Source organism: Schistocerca americana, chromosome 2, assembly GCF_021461395.2.
Source record: "Schistocerca americana isolate TAMUIC-IGC-003095 chromosome 2, iqSchAmer2.1, whole genome shotgun sequence".
Taxonomy (NCBI): Eukaryota; Metazoa; Arthropoda; class Insecta; order Orthoptera; family Acrididae; genus Schistocerca; species Schistocerca americana.
Window position 1 is genome coordinate 316,143,090 of NC_060120.1, and position 18,343 is coordinate 316,161,432.

The 18,343-nt window shown below is 36.9% G+C and overlaps 1 protein-coding gene across 1 annotated transcript in view; it reads right to left on the reverse strand.

Moving 5' to 3' along the window:
* The window catches only part of LOC124590535 (mucin-17), a 196,566-nt gene that overhangs the window by 149,192 nt on the left and 29,031 nt on the right, over positions 1 to 18,343 (reverse strand). The window contains exons 5-7 of the mRNA XM_047131656.1: positions 10,655 to 10,800; positions 2,544 to 2,686; positions 658 to 809 (exon numbers count right to left, since the gene is read on the reverse strand). Of these exons, the coding sequence (XP_046987612.1) occupies positions 658 to 809; positions 2,544 to 2,686; positions 10,655 to 10,800 (441 nt within the window). The remainder of the gene's footprint in view (positions 1 to 657; positions 810 to 2,543; positions 2,687 to 10,654; positions 10,801 to 18,343) is intronic.

Sequence of the window (18,343 nt, forward strand, 5' to 3'; positions counted from 1 at the left end):
CACATGTACTAAAAATGATTTCCTGGACCAAATAAACAACACAGGTGAAAGTAGTTGACCTGATGTTGAGAAACTGTTAATGCTCTTTCACAGATGGAAGCGATGCTGCTGACCATTATTACACACAAAAATGATTAAGGGACAAAGAAATGAATTTAGTGTACACATGTACTTACTGGTGGGTTTCTGACTTAAATGATCAAAACACTATCTATATAATTTGACAGAACAAAGTTCAGAGAGTGCAAGGGACTGCAGCTACACAAATCAAAGACCGTGCAGTAATAAGTGGAATGTGTGGTCCTGAGAATACCTTCATTCCACATCCCTGAACATTCACCTTCCTGATCAGCAGACCAACAATGAATAATGAGAGAATTTAAAACTTCCACCTATTACCATCCACTGTCCAATTTCCGTTCCTACCTGCTACTTATGAAATTCCCAACCCTATCATTTTTCACATTCTTCCTTTGCATAAGAAATAGATCTAGTTTAAATCATGCTGTACTTGTACTTTCAGGAGTTGCTGTTTGCTAAGTTAGAATGATTTTCTGGCAAGCAGAGACTTTTCACATTACATAACACCAATAAAACTTTAGTGTATAAGAGGGAGTACACTGACAATACAATGATAACTATTCTCCATCTAGTTACCTGCAGAGTAGTGTGGTGGCTTTCCTGACACAGTGTGACCCTGCCTGCGGCATGGCCGTGCGGCGTCACTCCCTGGTGACGAGCGTGTGCGAGGACGTGAATTACCACTGACACTTATACTGCCTGAGTCCTCACGACTGCTACTCATTGCACTGATACAAAAGAAAAAAAGCAGTCACTGACCAGCTATGTACTAGATTGACATTTTTTATAGAGGTGCTTCACATTTCTGCCTTATTATCATGCCTGCCTGAAGAGAAGTCCTTTAAATACAACATTACATTAAGAAATGAAAATACCAATCCCTTTTCCACAAGTGTGAATATACGAATACAAACCTGGGCTGGTACCATATGTGATTTAGTTCTTTTTAAGTCTCTTCCATTTGGTAAAACCTTCAATCTTATTTCTGACTGGTAAAAATGAGAAAATACAAACTTCTCTATTTGATCAAGATTTGCTAATGTATTCCAGGAGTTTACACAACTCCTACAGAGAACCAGCCACAATTTTAATGAAATAACAGTTCTAGTCAATTTCTTGGCTTTTAATTCCACAGCTAGTAAGAGCCTGCAAAATCTTTAAACCATAGCTTCACCAGTGTTGTGGCTTTTAATTCCACAGCTAGTACGAGCCTGTAAAAGCTTTAAACAACAGCTTCACCTGGGTTGTAAGAGTTTGTGAAAAATTAAAATTTATTTGATCACCACAACTGGGCAAATTCATATTTATAGGCCACTGCCAAATTACACGCAAAAGCAACCATGTATGTCAGCTATGACAATCATCGGAAAGAGGAAACCAAGTCACAAGCTTGGACTGATGCTGGCGAATGTTACAGCTGCCATATTTTTGTGAATTAAGCCACAGCACATGACACCAACACGTATCAGAACACACTCTTGTGTGTGGATCTACAGAGGAGCACAAGTCTGGTGTTCAGGGAATCTGCGTCACCATGTTTGTCAGATATTGACACTGATACTTTTATTACCTCAAGTATCTGAAATGGTCATTTTAGAACTAAATTCCATCCCACAAGCATGCGTTAGCTTCTTCGACTATGGAGGTGGGTATGTAGTTGTGAAATATTTATTTCTGATTCAAACTGTCAGCTGTGTGTCAATAATAATGTTTCATCCAACTCCTTGTTTAGAAAGATAAAAATACATTCAGAAGTTGAATATAATAACAAACACTTTTCTGAATACCAGAGGGATAACTTAATACTTCACAATTTTCCAAGATGCCCAACATGTCATAAAAATGTCTGTTACTGGCCAGAAGAGCCTGAAAAAATTAAAAACATCTGGATGTTACAGTTAAAAAGTACACTTTAAAATTACGGGAGGAGAAGGAAGATTAAGAGTTTAATGTCCCATTAACAGAGATGGAACGTAAGCTTGGGTTACGAAAGGATGGAGAAGGAAATTGGCCATGCCATTTTTAAAGTAACCATCCCGGCATTTGCCTGGAGCAATTTCGAGAAATCATGGAAAACCTAAATCTTGATGGCCAGACAGAATCGTTGTTCTCCCAAATGCAAACCAGCATGCTAACCAGTACGCCACCTCGTCCGGTTGTTTTCAAATGAGAGGCAGTTAAATAGTCAAACCCTCTAAGTTATCATTTTATAATATTCCTCATCTTCTTATCACTAAGTTTCATTCTGTATATATGTTCGATTGTTCTAGCTCTAAAATGTAATATTCAATCGTATATCATCATGGCCTATTTAAGTGCTACTATAAGAAGGCAATGAATAGTGACAAAAGCAAATTTACTATAAACCACTATCAGAAACACAATAACATGCAGAGAAAAAATAATATAAGTTAAAGGAGACATGCAATATCACTGGTGGCCAAGCAGAAGAGAATACATACTGGAGGATTGCATCATGCATATTCTGGGCAATGTTGGTATCTTCAGTCTGCATCCACAGGTCACCAGCTCCTGTGCATGAAGAACGGCCAACTTCCATATAGAAAAAGCAGTCCGAGTACCCGCATCGCCGAATACCATTCAACTATAAAGCCAAATCAGTGTGACATTTAGATGGCACTAATTTGTAAAAACACTTTTCTGGATATGTTTCTCAGAAAATAAATAACATAATATTTTAAACTGAGTTATTAATTCAAACAGCACACTGCTGCTTAGAAAAGGTTCAAATCTTAAGAAATATAAACATAATGTCATGAACATGACAGAATTGTATTTTATAATAAACATATTGCCTCAACGCAAAAAAAAGATGATTATCTGCATTACTGAGTAACTAATTGTTGTGGCTCATTAGACCGTGACTACTTTTCAACCTTGAAATGAGTCATTATGCTATGATAAACTTCAGATACATCGATCAGTTCAATGAAAGTAGAAAAACTGTTAAAAACACATTTGGAAAGCAAAGTTTCTGTGCAGACCAGAAAAAGATGTACAGAAATGTTGAGCAATGAACGGAATAAATGCAGATGAATTCTGACTCAAATGTGTCTACTTCGAAGGTGACAACTACTAACTGAACATATTTGGTTACAACATTATCTCGCTTGTTTTTTGTCAGATCTCGTACAGGTTGCACACTTTAAATTGGCTCACTTCTGATCTGTGAAAGTCCGCTGGCTTTGTACTGCTTCTAAATGTTTGTGCTCATTGGCAACATTAGTTATGTAACAGTTTTGTGCAATGTAGCAACAAGTAGCTATTGTGAAACTAGTGCTGATTTGTGTATAGTGACTTAATATTATTCACAAAAATGGGCGAAGAAACACTACCTGTTCCTTCTAGTAGCTCGCCATCAACTTTTGCGTCACTCCTATAACACATTAACCCATTATAAGTTTGTTTCTTTTATAAGCTGTAAACTGGCTCTTCTGGAAAAAGAAGGAAGGGCTTGTCTCAATAGCCAAGGTACTATGAGCTGCATTCCCAGCATCCTCTGCTCAGGGGTCAAATTAAAGTGTGTGATCTGTACATGATATTTTGCAATGAAGCCCACGAATACATCAGTAGAAAGTTGCTTGTCCACTACCACCACGTTGATTGATTTGAATGACACTTTTTTTGAATGAAGCTGTTAACAGAATAAGGATACAATTCAAGGTAAGAAACCAATATTGTACTAACACACCACAACAAATAGTTTCTTACTGGTGTGAGCAGTCTCTATTCTCATGTGCCAATATAGCATTTCATAGAATTCAATAGTCATAACAAATATACTAAAAAATGAGAGGTGGTTTTCATGTTTGGCCACAGCATTATACTATCAAATTGATGTTCTTGTCTTGTAAATTATGTCTTGATCTTACGTTGAGATGCTGGCTACATCTACCTGGCAACTTCAAGTAGGGACATCAGCAATCGTAAGAAGAGACGGATTGCTACTTACCGTAAGGAAGACATGTTAAGTTGCAGACAGGCAGTCAAAACCCTGGTGAAGAATGTGATTCATTTGCTCCAGTCACTACCCAGCCAGAGAGGAGCATGGCTCAATACCACCCAGGACTGGAGCAACTGAATCACATTCTCCGCAGGATTTTGACTACAACTCGTCGTGCCCTGAAATGAGGAATGTCCTACCCACTATCCTTCCCACCCCTCCCACAGTGGTATTCTGTCACCCACTGAACCTGCATGATATCCTTGTCCATCCCAACACAGCTCCTGCTCCCAACCCCAAGCTTCATGGCTCATATCTCTGTAATAGACCTAGATGAAATACCTGCCCTGTATATCATCCCACCATTACCTACTCCAGTTTGGTCACAAGCATCACCTATCCTATCAAAGGCAGGGCTGCATGTGAAACCAGCCATGACAACCAAAAATCTGTCTGTCCACATGAATGGCCAATGACAAACTGTGCCCAAGAAACAGCTGGACCACCCTGTTGCTGAGCACGCTGCCGAACACGACGTTCTTCATTTCAAAGACTGCTTCACAGCCTGTGGCATCTGGATCCTTCCCATAAACACCAATATTTCTGAATTACTCAGATGGAAAATGTTCCTACAGCATATCCTACACTCATGTAACCCTCTTGGCATCAACCTTCATTAGTCATTATCCTTTATCCACCAGTCCCCTTCCCTATTTCATTCCAGCACTACAGAGTCCTCTATTCCACCAATGCATCTACTATCTTTTTACTTCTTTCCTTTTCCACAGCCCCCCCCCCCCCCCCCCCCGTCTAACCCCCCGATTGCACCTAGTTACCCTACTCACTCCCCACTTCATCCCTGTATGCTCCCACGAGTAGCACTTTACCATCTTCCACCCCCACCATGCTATCTCTCCCCCACCCTGCCACAGCCTCCTCCTTACCCCCACCTCCCAGCCTGATTGCAATCAGGCTTTGGCAACCAGAGATTGTGGCTACGTGTTAAATAGAGATTACTACATGAAAGGTGTAAAACAAAGCGTGGGGCTATAAATAGAGAAATGCTAAATGAAACGTGTCTGGCTGTTGAGACAACAGTGCGTGATGCCTTCAGTAACTACCAAGGCAGAATACTGTCAAATAATCTTTCACAAAACCCAAAGAAATGTAAATCGTATGTAAAGGCTGATAATGGCACCAAAGTTAGTTTCAAAAAACTCATGACACTGAACTCCATTAACTGGATTTTATTGTACTATCGGTTTTGGCTATAATCCATTACCTAGTACCTAACAACACAACATACCAATTTGTAGAACAACATTAAGACAACACAAGTTAGTGCCTAGCAACCACATAATAATATATTTACGAAAATCACTTCAAACATTTCATTTATTATGAATATTGAAACACAAAGCAATGAATATTTTAATCCACATGAAACATGCAATAAAAAACTACTAGTGCAGCAATCATTCTATAATGAAAAGCATACATCAAGGTCTCCATTGACCATACTTATCTCCAAACTATTCAACATACTTTACAGATAAGTATGGTTTGTTGATCTAATTACCATGGGTTCAGCAATTCCAGTACCTTACTTCTTCACTCTTAGTACCTTTATTATACATTTACAGAATAATGATTCATATATGTCTTCTATATCATCAGCAAGTTAAAGAGAGCTGGAAAGGCTTGTGAACTTGGATGAGCCACACAATTACAAGATCTCACCTTATTATGTTACTAACTTTTTGTATGTGATTGTTATGGGATCATTTTTATGTTAGGCCTCTTTTTTTCTGAGTTTTTACATAGTGACCAGGTTAACTGAGATCTTGATGTATGCTTTTCATTATGTCTTTTTTTCTGTGTGTCAGTGTGCCATGACTGTATTAAAAAAAAAAAAAATATTATACTATACGATGATAGTGAAGATAATTTTTAGCTTCCCTTACATTACTTGTCACACTTTTTGTAACCAAATAATGTACATATCGATATATCTTCATAGCTACAGCTTCGGCATAATGATATTTTTGGGCTGTGATGCCAAGTCACTTTGTATTTGTTGTCATTTCATATGAATAGGATGAATGCTGTACTTGTAAATGTTATGAATGAGTTTTTTATTACATGTTTCATGTGGATGAAAATATTCAATGATTTGTGTTTCAATATTCATGACAAATGAAATGTTTTAAGTGATTTTCATAAGTATATTATTATGTGACTACTACGCACCAATTTGTGTTGTCTTAATCTTGTTCTACAAATTGGAATGTTGTGTTGTTAGGTACCAGAAGATGGCTAATGGTCAAAATCGGTAGTACTAATAAAATCAATTTAATGCAGTTCAGTGCCATGAGTTTTTTGAAACAGATAACAACTGCTGAAAATTGCCTGAATAAAAAACTATGACCTAAGTTAGTGTCCAGTCCTAGTGAATGAGACATTAAGGATAGCAAATCAACAGCTGAATTGTTTAACTCTATTTTCAAATGTTCCTTTACAAAGCAAAACCCAAAAGAATTGCCCCAATTTAATCCTCATACTACTGAAAAGATGAATGAAATAGGTATCAGTGACAGTGTTGTTGTGAAACAGCTAAATTGTTAAAACTGAACAAAACTCTAGGGCTCAATGGAATCCCTGTCAGATTCTATACTCAGGGTTCATACGTGGACAATGAAAAAAAATTCCCGGATTTCCCAGTTAAAAATACACTTTCTCCCAGATGAAAATACATTTTTTTTGTGTTAAGTAGCAGTACACTTTTCCCCAAAACTATAAAACTTATCAATCCTTTAAATGGTTGTGGTTTTATACACCGGCGTAGAATTTCCCGGCACTTTAGAAAAGGAAACTCGGGAAAAAAACACGTTTTAGAAAGATGTGTGATGTGCAGCAACATGTACACTGCATATTTTCGTATTACTAAAATATAAATTCGAATTCCACCAAACACCGCATGTTACTTTCCGAAGGATTGAAATCAAGATTGCGATGCGCTTTTGTTAAGCCAGTTGTAGCTCGTGTCAAGCGATCTCGCCAGCCGATAACAGCGGATATTCAGATCATAGGACACATGATGTAGTCAGCCAATAGCAACATCACTGTAAAGTAGCGTGAACACACAAATAGGAAAAGGTAATGGTTTAAATTAATATACAAATATATATGTAGTGTTGCTACAAGAAAAGAAAAGCTTTTACGTATAATATTGGCACTAAGATTAATAAGCTGCAAGAGAAGCTAAGCTTTAATACATAATGATCATTTTTGCGCGTGTTACACTTTAAAGATACATCACAAAAATGTGCCAGTAAATTTTTTAACGACATGAATGTTTGATCTTCTGGGCTCAAAAATATTCTAAATGGTCATCCTCAAATATTTGATTTTTGAATGAGAGTCAAATGCTCTGTGATTTAGGAAATTCATTGGACATTTGCGTGCACAGAGTTCATCTTGCGTAAAAGGAAATTTACTTTGAAAGTAATGTTTTCCAAACAACCATTTGCAATATTTTCCCGTGACCTGTTAGAAACAGAATCGTTTCAGCAGTTGCCAGAGCGTGCCAAATAACAAGTTTTGCAGCGCTTGCGCAGCTACGATGACGCAGGAAGCCCGTATGTTCGTACGTGTAAAACATTAAAAGATCTTACATTATGTCATAAAAGAAACAAGACATTAGAGGACACTCCAAGAGCATGGGAATTTTGTGAACTACACTAAAATGCATCATTCGGCTTAAAGTGCACATTCGTATGTCCAGATTCAGATGTAAATTTTCTTGGAGTACCTGCACTGTATTATCTCATGTTTGGTTTTAATGCCACACGTGCTAGAAGATGAAAACGTGAACTTGAAATGCAGCGAACAGTTGAAATAGCCAATAGTGTGGAATTAAACACTTGTTTCAAATAAATTGACTGCCTCAGCAGAAAATATTACTAGAAGTCAAGTTTCTTTAACAAACCGACAAAAATAACTTCGAAACTACCTGGCAGAATAAAACTGTGTGCCCGACCGAGACTCGAACTCGGGACCTTTGCCTTTCGCGGGCAAGTGCTCTACCATCTACCTCAGATGGTAGAGCACTTGCCCGTGAAAGGCAAAGGTTCAGAGTTCAAGTATTGGTCGGGCACACAGTTTTAATCTGCCAGGAAGTTTCATATCAGTGTACACTCCACTGCAGAGTGAAAATCTCATTCTAAAAATAACTTCAGTGTTATGCAAGGCGATTAAGGCTTGACTGTCAGAAAGGAGGAAACAAAATAAAATCTGAAACTAATTACATATTTTAGCCTTCTGTAATTATGTGAATGTATTTTAATTTACTTGATAGCTCCCGACCACAGAAATCCATTTTGTTTTCATTTGAAGTGAGAGCAATAAACGAAGAGGAAACAGCAAAATCACTTAACGTAAACATGGGTCACGTGGAGACTACCACCTCCCACTACAACTCAGACTGCTCTGTAAAGATCTTCTTATAGGTAGTTCACAGAGATAACATTATAGGTCTTCCACAGATTATGATATGCTTTTGTACAGAGATTAATTTATCTTTACAATTTGGCTCATGAATTACTAATACTGATTTTACAATTGTGCTTATTTCTATAGTAAAACATAGAAATAAGCACAATTGTAAAATCAGTATAAGTATAATAAAACATAGAAATAAGCACAATTATAAAATCGGTATAAGTAATTCATGAGCCAAATTGTAAAGATAAATTAACCTCTGTACAAAAGCATATCATAATCTGTGGAAGACCTATAATGTTATCTCTGTGAACTATCTATAAGAAGATCTTTGTAACTGTTTTGTTTATATAAGATATTTTCAATGTGTAAAATGTACAAGTTGTGTGTGATGTTAAGTGTGTGTGACTCTCTACACAAATGGACCATTAGAAAACTGTAAGTACAAATTGTTCTCAAACTTTAGCCACTAACCTCACAGAAAGAATTGATACCCAACTAAAAATCGTGTATCTTATGTATTACAGTAAAAGTCAAGAAAATGAAGCACACACACACACACTGACAACATCAAAAGAAATGGCTTAACACGCATCAAAAAAACGCACTTGAAAATGGGAATTATTTCTCGAAACGCGTCGTGCGAATAGTAAAATAAAGAAAATCGTGACTGGTAGCAGAAGATTTATTTATTTATAAACAAACCTATTGTATCTACAGTCGCAGGCTTTCAAAACCCATTTATAATGGATCAAATCAGACTAAAATATAAGATATGAGCTAAGAAGGAAAACACTAGATTAAGCACAGCAGGGCTTCCCAAATTATGTTCTGCAGAACACCAAATAAGTGCTCCGCAAGAGACTATTAATAATAATGAGGTGGACAAACAAACACAAACATACACACAAAATTCAAGCTTTCGCAACAAACTGTTGCCTCATCAGGAAAGAGGGAAGGAGAGGGAAAGACGAAAGGATGTGGGTTTTAAGGGAGAGGATAAGGAGTCATTCCAATATTTAAAGACCAATGTCTGCTTGTGTCTGTATATGTGTGGATGGATGTGTGTGTGTGTGCGAGTGTATACCCGTCCTTTTTTCCCCCTAAGGTAAGTCTTTCCGCTCCCGGGATTGGAATGACTCCTTACCCTCTCCCTTAAAACCCACATCCTTTCGTCTTTCTCTCTCCTTCCCTCTTTCCTGATGAGGCAACAGTTTGTTGCGAAAGCTTGAATTTTGTGTGTATGTTTGTGTTTGTTTGTGTGTCTGTCGACCTGCCAGCACTTCCATTTGGTAAGTCACATCATCTTTGTGTTTAGATATATATTTCCTACGTGGAATGTTTCCTCTATTATAATAATGAGGTGGTATTTTTTGATATTTTTTCTCATTTTTCAAAATTTTATTAAAATTTCTGTCCTATTAGCTATGATTTAAACTGAAGTAATCACCAAATAAAACTAGTTTTTCTCATTTTTTTAAATTTCATTGATTTTATTAACTCTGAAAATACACAAGATGTTCCTTTAAAGTACCAGTATTCTGAAAGTGTTCTGTCAGAAGAAATGTTTGGGAACCTCTGATGCAGAGAGATTGCTAACCCTGAAAATATTCTTTAAAATTCATCTGTTTGTTATTTATAGACAAATTGGTGAGATATCCTGCCTTATGCAAGACACTGTTTGCTTGTTTTACTTTCCCCAAATAGGTTTCAGCACTTTTTGTGTCATCATCAGCAGGATATTTTTATTTTCCAGTCTGAAAACTATTATAATACAGTTACATTTGAATTTCAGCCTAAAGTTATTTCTACTCGTCTGATGGAGTAATAATTATGCATCAATTTAGTATTGGTTTACATGTGCAGTTAATTGCATGTTGGCTAACTGATAAACAGAATATTACACCTTAGTTGTGGCAAAAATTAGGCCCACAATACAGGATTGATTAGTGAATATTTGTAGTTTTGCACACACCTTTCGTGATGCTAATAAGGTACATTTAAGAAGAGCATCAAATCCAAAAAGATGATCATTTATAGTCAAAAGCAACAACACACTCCATACCAAATGTTTGACACTGCAACAATGTAATTGACAGTGATACTAACCGGAAATTCGTATGTTTGTGGATCCTCAGATGGGCCACACTGCACCAAGCTGAGGGTCTTGTCTGTCAGACAAAGCAAAAATGGGCCCAGTATGTTGCGGCTGTTGCCAAGGCCCTTCTCCTTGACAGTCACTTGCCATACATGCTCTGCAATGAGGAAAAAAAAAAAAAAGTTACAAAAGAACTAGCACATGTTGCTAACATAATATATTTAAACAAGCACTAATACATGTCACTAACCTAATCAGCCCTGCAAATTTAAAAGGAAGTTGTAGAAAACTTAAAAAAATATAATTTACTGGGTTGGAAAACATCATCATTGGTCATTTTGCAATAGCTTGCCTAGGATTTTTATTTCATTTAAATATTCAGTTATTAGAAACCCTATGAATTTAATATTAGGTCATCAGTTTAACCCTTCGCTAGGAATGAGGTGTCTTTCCAGATCCCATACCTCTCATATTTCCGGTGCCGATTTTGCGATGCTCGTGGTCCCTGACACAAGTTTCCTAGTTAAGATACAAAGGACCGCTATGAAAAAAAAAAAAATCCTACATTAATTATGTCTGTAATTTAGATAACTTAGTTCAAGAAGGAACGAAAGTAGGCACTTGGGGTTTTCAAAGACCCCCAGCTGGTTTAACCAACTCAGTGTTGCCAACAAATGGCTGAAGTTGGCAAAACTTAACAACAATGAAGGTTATTCATTTGTTGAGCTTTAGATGGCATTGTAGATGTGAGGCAAGTAGATGTCGGCTGACTTTATTTAGTAAGTTCAGTATTTGTATTCAAATCTTTAAGTTTTCCATACAAGTCTTGACATAATTCATAAAAAGAAAGAACTATCAATTCATTGTAACAGAAGTCATAAATTATGAAAATTGTAGAAAAAACTATTGTCTGACAATTTAGGTTAAAATTTAAACATAGAATTAATTTTCTGTTTAGGGTTGATGGAAAACATGTTTGGTATGAAGAGGCTGATAAAATTCTTCTGATTTGGGATAATGCTGATTCAGATAATGAAAGTGTATCTGACATGAATGATGATGAATACTTGCCCTCAGATAATGAAGTGGAGAAATTCAGTGATGCAATGGAAGAAGAAAGTAATGAAGATGATTTCATTCATGGTTATGATGATTTAATAGTGATGACTAAACTATGAAGGATTATTTCACTGGAGAAAATATAATGATTTCATAAAAAGTGCCTCCAACTAAATGCCAAACTCCATCTCATCTCATAATATAATTCAGAATAAACCTGGTCCTGAAGCAGCACCCCATAGTTCAATAAAAGAAACCCTAAAGCTCTAAATTACCCCAAAAATTATTTCTGTCATGACAAGGAAAACTGAAAGAGACCCTAGGCGAGGGTACAACAAGTGGAGTGGAGATATCCTAATAGTATACCTAAGGCATGGAAGGAACTAGACAGGGAAGAATTAGAGGCCCACGTTGATTGCTTTGTATCTTCTGTAGCTTACAGATCAGGATGGGAGTGCTTGAGTGAGCCAAGAAACATGGGAGGTCTATCTTCAGGACAATAACATGCCTAAAAAGATTTCAAGCTATCACACATTTTCTCGGATTCAACAATAAGGAAACATGGGCAGATAGTAGAGTTCATGATAAATTAGCAGCATTTAGAAACATTTCAAAAATGTTCGCTTGCAGCTTTCTTCCATATAGAGCTTTGACATAACTGCTGATCAAAAGCTTATTGCATTTAGAGAGAAATGACCATTTCAACAATACATGAAAAGCAAGCCTGCTCAATACGGTATAAAAATATGGTGGGCTTGCAATTCTAGACATACATTTCCAGTGAATGAACAGATTTCCTTGGGGAAAAAACTGGCCAACAGAGAGAGTTAAATCAGGGTTCGTAAGTCATAAAAGGTGTATCAACAGAATGGCTCAACAAAGGCCATAATACTGTAGCTGACAATTTTTTCTGGAGAGTACCATTAGTGAGGGACTTGATGGCAGTGAAAAGAACGTATGTCGGAACTCTAAGGAAATATAAGACTGAAATTTCTAAGGAGATGTAGCCTCATTGTTCAAGAGAAGGGAATTCATCTGTTTTTAGATTTCCTCAACTCTTTATCACTAATAAGTGTAACAAAGAAATCTTGGAACTATTCTACAATTCGACTGACGTTGCTGGTATCACTGCAGTGATTATATGATTGTATGATCACTCACAAAGCTGTCTTAAAATCAGTAGAGGTGGCAGTTTCTGCTGTAGTTGTGACGAAAGTTTGTGCATCATCGACAGAAGACTACTTGATATGAAGTGCCTTCAAAAGGGAGCAAATGTTGTGTCCTTGCTCTTGGATACAACTAAGTGACTAAAGGACACCAACACACCACCAAAATATAAAGGTGTTCTTTGTGTGCAAGAAATCTAGGCAAAAGCCAGATTGTGACGTGCTTAGAATATGATAAAAATAAATAAGTCTTATGGAAAATTTGTTTCCAGTTCTCATTTCAGCCAGATTGTGATGTGCTTAGAATGTGATAAAAATAAGTAAATGTGGTGTGTTGACATAACTGTATCCAATAACAGTAAAACTAGAGCAAGTATTTCATTGTACTTGAGTTTTTCTTTTCTCATTTTCATTATGATAACTAGAAATACAACAAAAGCTATGAAATAAAAAATCAATTGTCTTCAAAAACATAAACAAAACAATATGCCCTGAAAATATTTAATATACAAGAATAAAAACAACATGTAAAAAAAATATTACTGTAACAAAAAGTAGTGGAAAGAAAAATGTTGCAAAATGTTGAATTTCATTCCATCCAACATAAAACACAAATTTCCACTTTATATATATGATCCACTAATAATAAAAACAGCATGGAATGTAAAAATGTGATGTTCCAGCAAAGAAATTGTGTCAAAACAAAACAAATGAACTGGGATCTTTAAATTTTCCAACATGCCCACTGGAAGGTTAACGGCCTCGAGAGGACTGAGGGATGTGTTTGGGAAGGTCAGAAAGTTGGGGCAGGTCACTCTGACACAAGATCAAAAGGAACCCACCTTAAGTGAGGACAGAGGGAGAGAGCACAGGGGAAAAAGAAGGATGAAACTATTGAACTTTCTGCTTTTCCCGCAGTCTTCCTAAAGATCTTCTGCCCACTGGTTGATAATTTGCCATTGGTTGTCGTATTCTGTCATCTTACATTCTTGCGACATGGTCTTCCAGTTGTTCCTGTACTCTTTAATCTGCTCAATTAAGCTTTTCACTCCCAGTTCTTCTGTGTTGTCAGCATTTGTCGTACTGTTGGATAATGTGTACACACATACTCTTCTTAGGAATTGCATTTCCAGTGCTTGTATTTTTTGTTCATGTCTTTTTGTTACAGTCCACAACTCACTTCCATACATTACAGTTGGTACTGACATTGTTTTGTAGAACTTAAAACAGAGTTTCCCTTATTGCTTTAGTTGTGAGAGTTCTATAGGTTGTTTGTTAACATGACTAAATCTTTCTATTTTCATTTGAAAGACCATTTCTGTCATGAGTGAGGTAATATTTCTTAAGACGTTGAATGAGTTTACTTTCTGATCATTTGTAATCATTTTTCTGGGAGTTAGCCCCTGGCATCTGTAAGTCATAAATTTTGTTTTCTTTGAAGATACTAAAGCATCATATAACTCAGCTGCTGTGGAAGAAAATATTAGCAACTGTTTTGAATGTTTTCTCACAGTAAGCAATCACAATTTGAACATCAGCAAAGAGTAATGTCACAGAATAATTTCTTACACTGAAGTCATAAGTATAAAAGGTTAATTTACTTATCCATTGCTTCAGCATGTCATCAATATAAATATTAAAAACACTCAGTGTCAAACTGTGTCCTTGTTTTACTCTCAAATTTGTGCTGGTATTATATTTTCCATTTCCTACAGTGGTGATTTCTAATTCTTGGTACACACATTCTACTGCCTTTACTATGTGTTAACAGCTAAAAAAGAACACTATACATGGGAGGCGGAGTCTCCCCTCATCCTTGTAACAAGTGGGTCTCTATCAAACTATCCCATTTCTCTCTGTGAATAAGCAAATAACAGTTCAAGTGCATGGTGAACAGTAGAGGGTACCACATATCACAACTAATCATTTGCTTTCCTGTTCCACTCACAAACAGAATAAGGGAAATGATGTCTAAAAGCCTCCTTGTGAGCCCTAATTTCTCTCACTTTGTCTTCGTGTTCCTTACACGACATGTACACTGGCAGCAGTAGTATCGATCTGGCGTCGGCCTCAAATGGTATTATATTTTCCATTTCCTACAGTGGTGATTTCTGATTCTTGGTACACACATTCTACTGCCTTTACTATGTGTTAACAGCTAAAAAAGAACACTATACATGGGAGGCGGAGTCTCCCCTCATCCTTGTAACAAGTGGGTCTCTATCAAACTATCCCATTTCTCTCTGTGAATAAGCAAATAACAGTTCAAGTGCATGGTGAACGGTAGAGGGTACCACATATCACAACTAATCATTTGCTTTCCTGTTCCACTCACAAACAGAATAAGGGGAATGATGTCTAAAAGCCTCCATGTGGGCCCTAATTTCTCTCACTTTGTCTTCGTGTTCCTTACACGACATGTACGCTGGCAGCAGTAGTATCGATCTGCCGTCGGTCTCAAATGCCAGTTCTCTACATTTCTACAATAGTGCCTCACAAAAAAGGTGTTATCTTCCCTTCAGGGATTCCCATTTGAGTTCATGAAACATGTCTGTAGTACTTCTGTGGTGATCAAACTGACCAGTAACAAATCTAGCAGCACACCTCTGAACTGCTTCAATATCTTCCTTCAATCTGACCTGGTGCAAATCCCAAACACTTGAGCAGTACTCAAGTATGGGTCACACTAGCATTCTATGTGCTTTCTCCTTCATAAATGAGCTGTTAAACCCCCCCCCCTCCCCCCCGCCCAAAAAAAAAAAAAAAAAAAAAAAAAAAAAAAGAGAGAGAGAGAGAGAACGAAGTTGAGCATTCACCTTCCCAACTACCAACCTGACTTGCTCATTCCATTTCATATTGCACTGCAACATTACGTCCAGATATTTAATTGATGTGACTGTGTCATGCAGCGCATTACTAATTTAAACATTACAAGATTATTTTTCCTATTCATCTTCACTAAATTACATTTTTCTGCATTTAGAGCAAGCTGTCATTCATCACATCAACTAAAAATTCTGTCTAAGTCATTTTCTATCGCTACAGTCATTCAATGATGACACTTTCCCATACACCACAAAGTTATCAACAAAAAGCCATAAATTGCTGTTTACCCTGTCCACTGGATAATTTATGCATACAGAGAATGAGAGCAGCCCTATCACACTTCCCTGGGGCACTCCTGATGATACACTTTTCTGTGTGTTGCTGAATTTTATCATGTAGAGCATATAAATATACAGCTGTTGCCTTACATCTTAATTCCTCTGCATGCATAAGAAAGTAAAACCTCCCACTTTATGCAGGCAATTCATTTCAACTGCCTGAACACTGGACTTTTTCTTTTGACAGAGAACCAATCCTTCACATGCATATAACACTGCAGAAGCTCCCACTCTCAAATAGAATTTGTTCTATTTATAGGGGTTTCATGTATTACAGCTAAACAGTGGCCAATTTTAAAATTTAAGTGGGCATCAATTCCGAACAACAGCATCTGCTTAAAAACAACAAGCCAACTGGTAGATAACATAAAATTTGCACCCCAAATAACACTGCAACAGTAAGAGCTACCATCAAACAAAAGCCAACACAGTCAATTTGTTGGCATTCACAAGCTTTTAACATGATGGATAAGCTCTTAAGGTGTTGGACAGGTTGCACCTGAAGGTTCAACTCTACAGCATGCATTCCCAGGAAAAACAACTTAACGTCCAATTCGTTTCTCTGTTTCCTGCAGTAATTGTGTCTGTGAGAACCAGTCTTTGTGCTGAAAAAAATATTACTACTCTCCGACAGATGCAACACCTTCCAGAAACATTTGATGGCCGTGCTCCTCTAAGTTGCTGTTCCACAGAGCGCCGCGGCCACTACACAAACAGCTTCAATGCTGCTCGAACCTGTTTTATGTGTGTGCTTTGCTGAGACAAATTTATCAGTGATGGTGTATCCATACTGTGGAACTTACTTTTGCCAACATAGCATAAGAAGTAAATAGTCACTGTAAGCAAAATAAGGGAAATGATTGTGATGGTACACCTATTGAGGAGTGTGATTTTGAGAACCATCCAATTGAAAGGAAATGTAAAATTCAGAATGGGAAATGAAAGAAAAAAGTTTTGAAAAAGAAGAGAAATTTAGGACACTGTTATGTTTCACCAAAAACTAGTAAGAAAGTCTGTTCTAAGAAATTTGCAGTCAGTAAGAAATGTCACACAAAGCAATGTTTTCTAAAAATATGCCCAAAAGATCAAGAAGAGAACCATGAACAATTTTGGGCTTTACGTGGCAAGAACACAGAAGATACATTGATGTTAGGGTCAAATGAAAAGAAAACACAATCTAGAGCAACTAATGCACCTAGGTCTTGTCGGATTCGTAGCTCCCCCTATATACCTGAGAATCTTGCAAGCTACCAAGCATCGTCTGAAAACAGTTTTAAAAGCACTGAATGATGGTGCTCTTAAAGTGGAAGACAAAAGAAGGAAACAAAGTGAAGACTGCAGAAAACACCAAAGGAAATATCAGGCATGGTCTGATCTCACTGGACCAGTTTACTTCCACATCATTGCATTATTGTCACAGTAAAGCTGAAAGTAAATATTCTGACAACCCTGACCTTAGTGTTGGGAATTATTCACATCATTCAGAGATTCATTTTCTCCTGAAACGAGTAAAGTACTCAAGATGAAGTACAAAAATTATTACAAATTCTTTAGAGAAAATAGCCCATATTCATTTCAAAAACCAAGAAATGATACTTATGATTTCTGCCAGGAATGTGAAGTTATAATGAATGTCAATGCAATTGATCCTCATAAAGATGTATATGAAGAACAGAAACTAAAGGTTGCAGTGTACAATAAACTCATGGACAAGTATTTGAGGTCAGCCAAGTTGACAGCACAGGTACCTTAGTGTTAAGAGTTTGATTACACACGGAACCTGCCCATGCCTAAACTGAGCATTACTGTGCAGTTCTATAAGAAGCTACTGTGGCTCTATGTATTTAATGTTCACCGCCACTATGACCAATCAAGTACTTCTATTGGTTTCTCGAAGGTTCAGCAATATAATATTCAAATCTGGTTGCTCCATTATGTATGGCTTCATAAGCATGAAAATCCACAGGAGACAAACAATATTAACACCATTATTCTTCTATAGGAGACAAACAATATTAACACCATTATTCTTCTATCTGATTTGTGTGGGGAGCAAAGTAAAAATTCGAGTATGGTACAATTTTGTAACTTGGCTTTCAAAAAAAAAACAATGTAACTATACAACACATATTTCTAGTTGGGGGATATTCATACAGCCAATGCAACTGTCACTTTGGCATGTATGGAAAACTGCTAAGAAAGATTGAAAACATTGAGAATGAGAGCCAATATATTTCAGTGCTTCAGAGCTGCAGAAAGATTCCAGCACCCTATGAAGTGGTGGAAGAAGTGGACATTACTGAGGACTGGG